At 58.3% G+C, this 10,374-nt stretch overlaps 2 protein-coding genes across 2 annotated transcripts in view; one reads left to right on the forward strand and one right to left on the reverse strand.

Moving 5' to 3' along the window:
• The window catches only part of TNFAIP8L1 (TNF alpha induced protein 8 like 1), a 2,350-nt gene extending 1,337 nt beyond the window's left edge, over nucleotides 1-1,013 (forward strand). Inside the window, exon 2 of the mRNA XM_004714359.1 lies at nucleotides 879-1,013. Coding sequence (XP_004714416.1) covers nucleotides 879-1,013 — 135 coding nt within the window. The remainder of the gene's footprint in view (nucleotides 1-878) is intronic.
• A 1,305-nt stretch (nucleotides 1,014-2,318) lies between these two features.
• Nucleotides 2,319-10,188, reverse strand: MYDGF (myeloid derived growth factor). The gene is made up of 6 exons (XM_030888306.2): nucleotides 10,183-10,188; nucleotides 8,888-8,938; nucleotides 5,477-5,538; nucleotides 3,647-3,728; nucleotides 3,155-3,227; nucleotides 2,319-2,870 (listed from the first exon to the last, which is right to left on the reverse strand). Exons 1-6 carry the CDS (start codon nucleotides 10,186-10,188, stop codon nucleotides 2,791-2,793), a joined length of 354 nt encoding a protein of 117 aa, XP_030744166.1. The 3' UTR covers nucleotides 2,319-2,790.
• Between the last annotated feature and the right edge of the window lie 186 nt (nucleotides 10,189-10,374).

Genomic DNA, 10,374 nt, shown 5'->3' on the forward strand with positions numbered 1-10,374 from the left:
CAAAGGCATGGGGATGTGTGTTAATTTAAAAAAACGATCATTTCCCGTTTGGAAATGAAGGGACGGGTAAAGCCACCACTGTTTGTCATCCTTCTGAGCCTGGGGCAGGACGATGAGCTGTCCCCGTGGTCTCTGGGTGCCCATGAGGGTGCCGATCCTCAGCTAGGGGGGTAGGTTTTAAAGGCTCTTCAAACACTGCTGTGTCCAGGTCAGGGCCAGCAGAAGCGACGGCACAGACACAGGCCTGCAGGTTTGGGGGCAGGCGGGGGCAGGGCCCATGGAGGCCACAGAGGGAACACCAGGTGGGTTTACCGAGAAGGGTCATGGACCCTGCACTACCCCCTGGTGGTGGCCTGAGGCAAGCACTTTGCCACAGTCCGCGCCACTCCCTGTTGCCTCTCTGCTGGCTGGTTAAGTAAGACCCTCCCATTTGAGGCCAACCTTTGGGGTGGGTTCTGGCTTCCCTGCAGGAGGCTGAGAGCTGGCTCTTCCTACCTGCTCCTCAGCCTTCCAAGGCAGCCGGGGACGCGTCCCTCTGACCCAGAGCTGCCCCGAGGGAGTCTGTCCCCCGCTGGGCTGTCCAGCCTGGCTGAGGGCGCTTGCCTGCATCTGAAATGTCATGAGCTTCTTAGAGAGATCCATTTAAATAAAAGCGTGGCGTACCATTTGGACTCTGTGTGGTGGATGATGCCGCCATCCCTTCCAGGCGAGGTCATGGTGCACCACTGCCGGCCACCCTTCTGAGGCCCTGGCTGACAAGCCCGCCTCGGGGGCTGCCCCGCAGGGTCTCCTAGACCGCTGTCCGTCTGGGAGCAGACCGAGGGGGCTCTCTCATTGGCCCCTGGGTGGGACTGAACCGACAACCTCCCAATTTGCAGCTGAGCCACCACTTGGCCATGTTTCAGCCCATGCCACAGCAGCGGGAGGCCCTGGGGTTTGTGGGGAGCCGGGTGGAGACACACTTCTGGTCACATGGGTGTCCCACCCGCCTGCACACCAGGAAGCGGCCCTGACAGAGGTGGAGGAGCAGTCGGCCCCAGGGCTGCCTATTCGACTAGCAGAGGGAAGCTCTGCAGAACAGAGGGACACAGTCTCACAGGGCTGGGGTCTGAGTCCAGGGGGTGGGCAGGGCAGGGTCCTTCCTGGCCTTTAGTGGCCCCCAGCTGGTGGCCGCCTGCACTGCTTCATGGCCACCACTCTTGGGTCTCCACCTCGGCCTCCCAGTCACAGGCCACAGTACGTCAGTGCCCACCCTGCTCCATTCTCTGGTGCCCGCCCGCCGACCTAAACCCTGGCAGCTTGAGCCCACCTAGAGGCCCCTCAGAAGTGGACCTGGAGACTGACCTCCCCAAGATGCCAGCAAGCCCCACGGAGCCACGCTCTGCTGACAGGCTGACATCCTAGGGACTGGTGGTCACTTGGTACCCCAGCACGTGTCCAAATACCCCGTTCCCAATGGACAAGGCTGCATGGGGCGACACTGAGGTGGCCCTAGCCCTGCCCCTTGGGGTCCCCCCCCATATTCATGGGGACAGACCGCCAGGGCGTTTCCCCTTGGAGCCACTAGGCGGGCTCAAACCCTCAGCCTTTTGCTTAGTGGCGAGTGTGTGCACTCAACAGCTGTGCCTACAGGGCTGCTCGCTGTGGAGGCGGCTCAGCTGCCCCCGACCCCCTTTCCTCTTGGCTAGAGAGGGGGCGGCCCAGTCTCGGGCACCATCCCAGCTGCTGGCCACTTGACTCCCAGTGTTCGTTTGCCCGTTTCTTTTTTTAAAGAACGTCTCCGAAGAGCACACTCGGCCTTGCCCCTGGCTGCAGGCTGGCCTCCCACCCCCTTCACTCTACCATGAGCGCCTGGTGCCAGCAAGGGACATGCCCACCGCCCACTGCACAGCCGGCAGTTCAGGACTGTGCAGAGGCACCTCGGAAGAAAGGGCTGGTGATCTACTTCTGAAGAAAAACCACGCAGCCCCAGGAGCAGCCCCGTCCCACCAACACGTGGGTCGCTGGGAATCGGGCCTGGCAGCCGCTGGACATGGGGGCAGGGCAGGAACAGTGGTAGGGACCCGGGGGAGGGGCATCTACCATGTTGTGGCTTGGCACGTCCGTCTGTCAAGTGATACCCTCTCTGTAGGGGCTGGGGGCTAACTGGGGCAAGTTCTGAGCCTCGGCCACCTCAGCAAAGTCCTGCCCTCGGGCCCCGAGGTCCGTTCCTGTCACCTGCGCCGTGAGCATAAGCCCCCTGAGCCCAGCAGCCCCTGGTCTGCATCGCAGCAAAGGGCCCCCTCCGCAGCCCCACAGGCCACAGCTGGAGCCCTGGGTGGAGTTCCTCTGTAGTCTTATTTATTTAAATACCACAATCTGAAAGTCCGAGTTGGGGGGTGGGGGAAGGTTTGTAAGAAAAACCTCGATTGCGAACGAGGGCTGTAGGCCCCGCAGTGGTCTGGGAGTCGAGAGGCCAGGGTGAGGGATGAGGAGACTGTCCCGGTGGAGCCACCACACGGCAGCCCGTGTCCTGACCACCTCTCTGGAGGGGCCGTATGCCTGCCTGCCGTAAGGTCTGTCGGGTCTTGTGTGAGGTCCTGCATTTGGAGAACGAGAGGAGCAGAAGGTGGGAAGGGTCGGTCCGGAGACAGGGGAAGGAGCTTTGAACCCGTCCCCTGGGCCTCAGTGCGGCATGAACTCCTCCGATCAGGGCTGCCAGCTGAGGCCGTCCCCAGAAAACCGGGAACACATCAGTCCTCGGGTCCTGTTCTTGCTCAGAGATGAGGGGAGGCCCGGCAGGCCTGCTGGTCACAGCTCACTGCGGGACGCCTTGGCCACAATCACCAGCTTGGACAGCTCGGCCTTGAAGGCTCCGGGCCTGTGGGCCACTGCAAGAGAAGAGACCTGGCGTGGGGCTCCCAGCCTCCCGGGTCCTCAGGGCTTACGCCGCCTGCGGAGGGCCCAGACGCAGGAGGAGTGGAGCCACCCTGCCAACAGAGAGCAGCAGTAGAAGGACCCCAGCCCCGAGTCTTACAGGTGGGGACACAAGCCCTCCTGCAACACCCAAAGTAACCACGGGCTCCCTGGCCCTTTCCAGGGAAAACTTGAGCCCTCCTGAGCTGAGCCCCCCCTGCTGGGACGCTGTCGGCCCCGCCCCAGCCCACTGACGGACCTGCTGTCTTGGTCACTTCAAACTCCTCACTTCTCAGGGGGACGTCGCTTTCTTTTTCGAACGCAGCTTTCGACTGAAAGGGAACAAGGGAGCACCCTGAGCGGCTGGGCCCGGGAGGGGAACGGGCGCCTGCCGCCTGAGAAGGCACACGACCACGCCCCCCTTTGTCCTCAGAGGAGCGTCCGTTCCGCATCCTGTCGAGGCTGCCCCGTGAGTCCACTTCTGAGAGTGGGCTTGGCCTCCACAGCCACCCCCCCACCTCCGAGTTCCGTGGCTGCTGTGGGTGCAGTGGGGTGGGTCCCAACTCCCAGCGACCCCGTGACAACTGCCCTACAGGGTTTGCGAGGCTGGAATCCTTTCACCCCGTGCACCTGGCACACGTCCTCATTGGGAAGGAAGGCCTCTGCTTGCATTTCCCACAAGTCTAGCGGCATTTAGGTGGGTGACACACGCCCGGCAGTCCCTGGCCCTGCACCGTGTCCCGGGACTCACGTAGGCCATGCCATACTCGATCTCAGCGCCCTGCACCTCGGCCTGGAACTGGGTGAAGTAGAGGTAGGATTTCCCCTGCGGTCTGTGAAGAGGAGACAGGTGTGAGAGGTGGCCCAGGCCTTGTGGGCCGGAGTCAGCCTCGAGGGGCTACTTCTAGCTGTGCCGTCCCCATTTCAGGAGCGAGACCACAGTTCCCAAGGGGGTTGGACTCTGGGGAGACCGGCAGGCTCTTCAGCATTGGCCCCTTTGCTGGAATGTTCTTCTGGTGTGTTTCTCAGACAAGTTGCTCTCCTGTTCTGGGCTGTGACCCTCACATTCACTCCTCCAGGACCTGTTTTGTTGTTTTCCAAGTACTGTAAATACACTTAATGGACAGTTAACCTGTAACTATCTCTGGGTGGCATTAACGATCTTTTCCACGTGGGACCACCACATCGGCATTTCTAACCTGTCTCGGCATCCCAGTGGACAAGGGGCTTCCTGTGAGCTGCCCTGGTGACCACTAGTCCTCTCTGCCCACTGTCCCCGCCCCCCCGCCCTGTGGCCCCTCTGACTGATGTCCAACAATCCTCTCTGCCCGCTGTCTTCTCCCCTCAGCCCTCCCTGTCCTCTGCACTTGCCCATCTGGACAGTTCAGGCAGCACATCACCCATTCATGCAGTTCACTCGTTCATTCATTGACCCGCTCTCATTCTGTCATGTACTCACTTGTTCAGGGGCGCACCCATTCTCTCACCGTCCACCCACTCACTCATTCGCCTGCTCATTCACGGCTCCACTCATTCATTCACTCAGGGGCTCACTCACTCGCTCAGGCCTGCCTGGCTCCCCTGGGCACGTCCCGTCCTGCCGGAGTCAGTGGGGCTCCAGGACGGAGCTGGAGGAGGCCATGGTTCCCATGAAGGGTGATGAAGCCCAGGAACAGGGTGTGAGGAACAGGATGGGGAGGTCTACGGAGCTGGGAGGCCAGGTGGCGTGGGTGGCTCTCCCCATGGTGGCCCTGTGACAAGGTTCAGCCCTCACCCTGAGCCACTTTGATGCTGTGCAGACGCCCACAGCCCCTGAGGGGCCCCACACGACACAGCCATGCCCAACACACCGTGGTGCCGGAAGTGTCTTTCTCAGTGTACACGAAGGCCTGAGGCCCGCTACACTGCCACCCTGGAAGCCAAACCTGAAGACTCGCGTGAGAGGGGGCCCTCTGACCCACCCACACCAGATGTCCCCAACTGCAAATCCAGACAGGAAGTGGGCGAGTGGATGCCTCAGCCACAGGGCACAGGGCTGAGGGCTCAGATGTGAACAGAACCCCCACCCTCCCAGCAACAGCCCCCCCAGGAGGAAGGCCTAGCGCTCTCTTCCCTGAATATGGCGGCCGGGGGGTGGGGGGCCCGCTACTCCGTCTCGGGGCCCAGGGGTTGCTGTGAGTCGACAGTACCGGCTTGGAAGCAAAGGGTGAGGAAGACACTGTGGACGTCCCAGCCTCGGACACGCACGGGGCAGGTTCCCCTGTCCCACCACGTTGCTGTGAGTCAGCAGAGACTCAATGGCAGTGAGTTTGGTTTTGGGGTTTGGGGTGATCTGAACAGGTGGAGGGTGGGTTCAGGTCCCAGGGGGCCCCTGGGGCCCCTTCCTGGCTGGTTGGCCCCTTCTCCGTCTGTGGACACTGAGAGCTGACCTGGGCCATACTGACTGCCTAGGACCCTCAGCACCGACCTGCCCACCTTCTCTCAGCAGGCTCTGTGGGAGCTCTCCCATCCCAGGTACCTGGGGACCCTCACAGCTGAGCCCCATACAGGCCAGCGCCAGCCTCGCGGGCCCCCTGCTCACCTCCAGATGGTGCAGGTGAAATGCTGATGGTCTTCACTCATCCCCAGGCTCATCTGCCACTTCTGGAGAGAGAGAGAGAGAGAGAGAGAGAGAGAGAGATAGAGAAAGAGAAAAAGAGAGAGAGAGAGAGAGAGAGAGAGAGAGAGGAGAGAAAGAGCTCAGGTTGGCCCAGGACACAGGCTCCCTGTGCCCGGCTCTCACAGCCAGCCCTCAGACTGGTTCCTGTTCTCCAAAGCCGGTAAACTTTGTCTGTGGGGAGAGCCAGCCTCCTGCAAACACACAGACCAAGACAGACAAACACCAGCTGCCTCTGGGGCCCCTGGGCGTCACACCGAGGGCTCTGCTCACAGGGTCTCCAGCCCTTCAGGGTGGCTGCCAACATTAAGCACTGCTGGAGAGCCGAGTGCTTAACCGTGCTTGCCACCAGGCACTGCCCAGAAACCTGCTGCCCAGCTCGTCCCAAGGCCCCTGATTGGCAGGGGGAGGGCAAAGGCCTTCCCTGCCCCTTTGCTGGTCAAATGACTGAGCTCACCGAAATCTCCCGGAGGAACGATGGACTCAGGCAACCGGGCCCATCACGAAGACCAACACGGCATCGTCACGGGAATTAGAAGGGCAGTCTTCAAGCAGGAACGCAGGGAACGATTGTGTGACAAGGGCCGGCCCCAGGCGGAACCTGCCCACTTAGCATTCTTCCCCTATCCCCTCACCCCCTATAAAAACACCTGCCCGTGGCCCCAAGCCCAGGTGGTACAGTGGATCACATGGTGGGCTGCTTGTCACAAGGTCAGCGGTTCAAATCCACCAGCTACTTCCTGAGAGAGCCCTGATGCATGACGGTCAATATCAAATCACGCAGTGCCCCCTTGCTCTGTGCAAACAGCTGCCTCAAGGTCTATGTTCAAGTTCCTTAGGAGCACAATCAAGTGCTCTGGAATCCCCACTCCTCAATGTTATCCACAGTGGGTAATGGAAGGCAGAGCTAATAAAGCACAAGGAAACATTTAAATGCTGTTTTCAGTTTTCAGCCTCGATCCACCTGACATCAGCAATGATGCCCCTGGTTCCACATCCCCTTCCAACTCCGCTCCCCATCGATGTACACGGCTGCAACCATTTTAAAAGTATCTTCAGCGGATTTTACTTGCATTAAGATGTTAATGATACTGCTCGGTAATTCCCATATTCTGGTGGGTCATCTTTCTTTAGGATGGGCCCCCACATGGATCTCCTCCAGTCGGCTGACCAGGTAGCTGTCTTCCAAATTCCTTGGCACAGATGAGTGAGAGCTTCCGGCCCTGCATCTGTTTGCTGGAACAATTCAACTGGTATTCCGGCCCATACTGGCGAGGCTGCTGCGGTCATAGCTGCTCTCTGGGCTTCGTGATGCCACCCAAGGACGGTAAGGAGGGGGATGTCAGGATGCTGGCCAGGAAACACAAAGACCTCGTGAACCAATCTGGGGGCAGGGCCAAGAAGTAGTGGTCCAAAGGCAAAACTCGGGACAAGCTCAGGAACATGGTCTCACTGGAGAAAGCCACATGAGGAGCTCTGTAAAGAAGTTCCCCACTCTAAGCTCATCACACCGGATGTTGTCTCTGTCTCTGAGCGACTGAAGATTCGCGGTTCCCTGGCCAGGGCTGCCCTCCAGGAGCTGCCCAGTAAAGGGCTTAGCAAGTGGTTTCAAAGCACAGCTCAAGGAACTGACGCCAGGAACACCAGGGGTAGAGACGCCCCAGTGGCCGGTGAGGATGCACAAGCAGGTTCAACCAACTGTCCATGTTGATAGAATTCTACTAACCCCCCAACTGCCCATGTTGAAGGACAGAATTCTACTAACCACCCCAATTGTCCATGTTAAACGATAGAATTCTACTAACCACTCCCCCAACTGTCCAGGTTGAAGGATAGAATTCTAACACCCCCACCCCCGCCAAAAAGCCCCAACAAAAACAATTCAGTTGGCGTTCCACCAATTCCTGGAGCTTTGTTTTTGTCCGAGGCCTTCAAGCGCGGCTTGGACGTCTTCCTTCAGTACCACTGGTTCTCGATCCCATGCTGCCTTCTGAAACGGCGGAACGCCAACCCGCTCTTTTAGGTCCAGCGACTCTGGGTGTTCCTGCCATCTTCTTCCGATGTCTCCCATGTCATTCAACGTTCTGCCCGTAGACGCTTCCTTTCTGAGACTTTCTCCTCCTTCAGTTCTCCCTTCTGAGAGCTGCTGAGCGAGCGCCTTCTTCCCCTGTGGCTTCTGAACTCCAAGTCTCTGCAAGACACGTGCTACTGACACTTCTTGATCCTCGGTCTTCGCGAGCTGCCCATCGAAATCTTCTGCTCAGGTGTGTTGCTTGCGTACTGCTTCCTTTAGCCGAGCTGCTCCAGGTGCAAGAGTCTTTACTGACGTTCATTTGGTCTGATACGCACTGCCCTCAAGTTAATTCCCACTCACAGCGACCCTACAGGGCAGAGTGGGTCTCAGGACAGAGAGCCTCATCTTTCTCCCAGGAGTCATTGGTGGCCTGGAACTGCTGGCCTTACAGGGCCCCTTTCCGGTCCAATACATCATGTCTAATAAAGTCTTCCACCACTCATGTGCCAGTGTGCCATACTCTGCTGGTTTGTGCCTTGCTGTAATACTGGAAGATATGCCACCAACCAAACTCACCACCACTGAGTCGTTGCCGACTCACAGGATGTGGTAGAACTGCTCCTATGGGTTTCCAAGACCATAACTCTTCACGGGAGTAGAAAGCTTCATCTTTCTTCCTCAGCGGGCTAGTAGTTTCGAACTTCAGACCTTGCGGTTAGCAGCACAATGCATAACCACTACGCCAGGGCTCTGGGAGCTGTCACAGGCGCTGTAAATACCGGCAGGTCCACCACCGTGGGTAGGTTTCAGTGGACTTCCACACCGAGAAGAAGAAAGGCCTGGCGACCGGCTTCCGATAAACTAGCCAGCGAAGACCCTGCCGGTCCTGACAGAACACCGACTCTCCTGCTTCAGACGAGCACCAGAGGGATCAGTCGCTGGCAGAGGGCATCCAGCTTGGTAAAGGAACAGGCCAGGGAGGCCCTCGGGGAGACAGACTGGCACAGGATATGCAGCGATGAACTCAAACACCCCGAGGACTGCAAGGCTGGTGCAGGACCGGCAAAGTCTGGTGCTCTGTCGCAGGTGGGCATCGCTGTGATTCAGCACTGAGTCGACGGCCACCCGCGATGACAGGGGCTCACGGAGCCCTGGTTTCCTCTCTTGTCCCTCCCTCTGCCCACACCTTTGCTCATGGGAGGACCACTATGATGCCGAGGGAACTCTCTTCTCCAGGTGAAGCAGGAACAGAGCCAGGAGCGCACGTCACGGAACGTGCTGACAGTGGCTCTGGGCCTGCACTCTGGTCTCGAATGACTCACCTCGTTGGTCCCTCCTTGAGAAGCGTAGGTGAACACACAGGTGTACTTGTCCTAGACGCCAGAGAAAAGAAAGGCTGAGTGAGTGGCGGTCCTTTGGGCTCCAGGTGCTGGGCCTCAGAGCTTCTGCTGAGACCCTGAGTTGGATGGTATCGTCAAGCCAGAGCCCACTGCCCACCTTTGGGCAGTTGTACTAAGATCGTCCGAGGGGGTCATTCTCTAGCACCCACCTTTCTGGGTGCAGGTTCTGGAAGCGGGGACACCTGGGGGTGGGGTGGGGGGAGCATCCCTCTTCTGCTCTGGGCTCTGGGTAATTGAAAAACCTCTCTGAGCCTCTGTCCACATAGGGTATTAACCACAAAGCTGAAAATGGGAGTCCATCCAGGGTGCGCAGGCAGAAAGGCCTGGCCATCTACCTCTAAAAGAATCAGCCACCTTGTGCAGTGTTGGTAGTACAGTGGTGAGCACAGCCAAGCCTTCCAGGGCACAATTCTACCTGGACACACAGGGTGGCCATGAGTCAGGAGTGTCAACTGGGTGAGCGGCGGGTTGATAAGTGGTAATATGGGTGTATCACACCAAGGACTTGGCACAAGAATTGCCTATCAGGAAGTCCTCAGCTGCGGTACACACAAATTAAAATTCAGACATGATGACTGTGAGCCTGAAAAGGGCAGATAAGTCACAACTCAGGCACAACGGACATCCTCTAAGGCAGTGGTTCTCCACCTTCCTCATGCCGTGACCCTTTCATACAATTCCTCATGCGGTGGTGACTTCCAACGATAAAATTATTTTCATTGCTACTTCATCACTGTCATTTTGCTACTGTTACAAATTGGGCGACCCCTATGAGAGGGTTGTTTGATCCCCAAAGAGGTCGTGACCCACAGATTGAGAACCGTTGCTCTAAGGTGTAATGGGGAATGCCCAAAACATGGGACACATTAATTAAACAAAACCAAAAAAACGGATTCATAAGCAGCGGAATGACAGGACATTACTCTTTCAGCTTGAGAGGCTGTCACTCGCTTTTCCCTGCACTTGGTGGCCGACCAGCACTGTCCCCTCCCTGGAAGCAAGCAGTCCTGCTGACCACAGCCCCACACCAACGACCTTCTTTGTAAGGCGCTGACAGGACATCTACCCCGGGATTGGTAACACGGGCTCTTGCGGAATCCTCGCTTTATTGCTTATGGGATTTGAAGGTGCAGCTCTCTCCTCTGGGAGCTCAGCGGGGCCCGGGCTGCGTGAGTTCTCTCCATGCACAGCCTACTGAAGGAGGTTTAAGATTTCACCTTCATCCCTATGCACACACGGATGGCAGTGAATAAAACCCAGGCGTTACAAACACAACTCGATGGATGGTGTCTTCGTAGCAAAGAGCAACCTGGCGAGGAAGGGACTTCTCCAGCCAGCTGGGGACAGAACTGGGCTAGCGCCGGGCCTGCTGGCCGCAGGTGAGCCTGACCACCTCCATGGGGAACAAC

This window comes from Echinops telfairi, unplaced genomic scaffold (assembly GCF_000313985.2).
Source record: "Echinops telfairi isolate 266 unplaced genomic scaffold, ASM31398v2 ScPeMD7_7459;HRSCAF=8497, whole genome shotgun sequence".
NCBI lineage: Eukaryota > Metazoa > Chordata > Mammalia > Afrosoricida > Tenrecidae > Echinops > Echinops telfairi.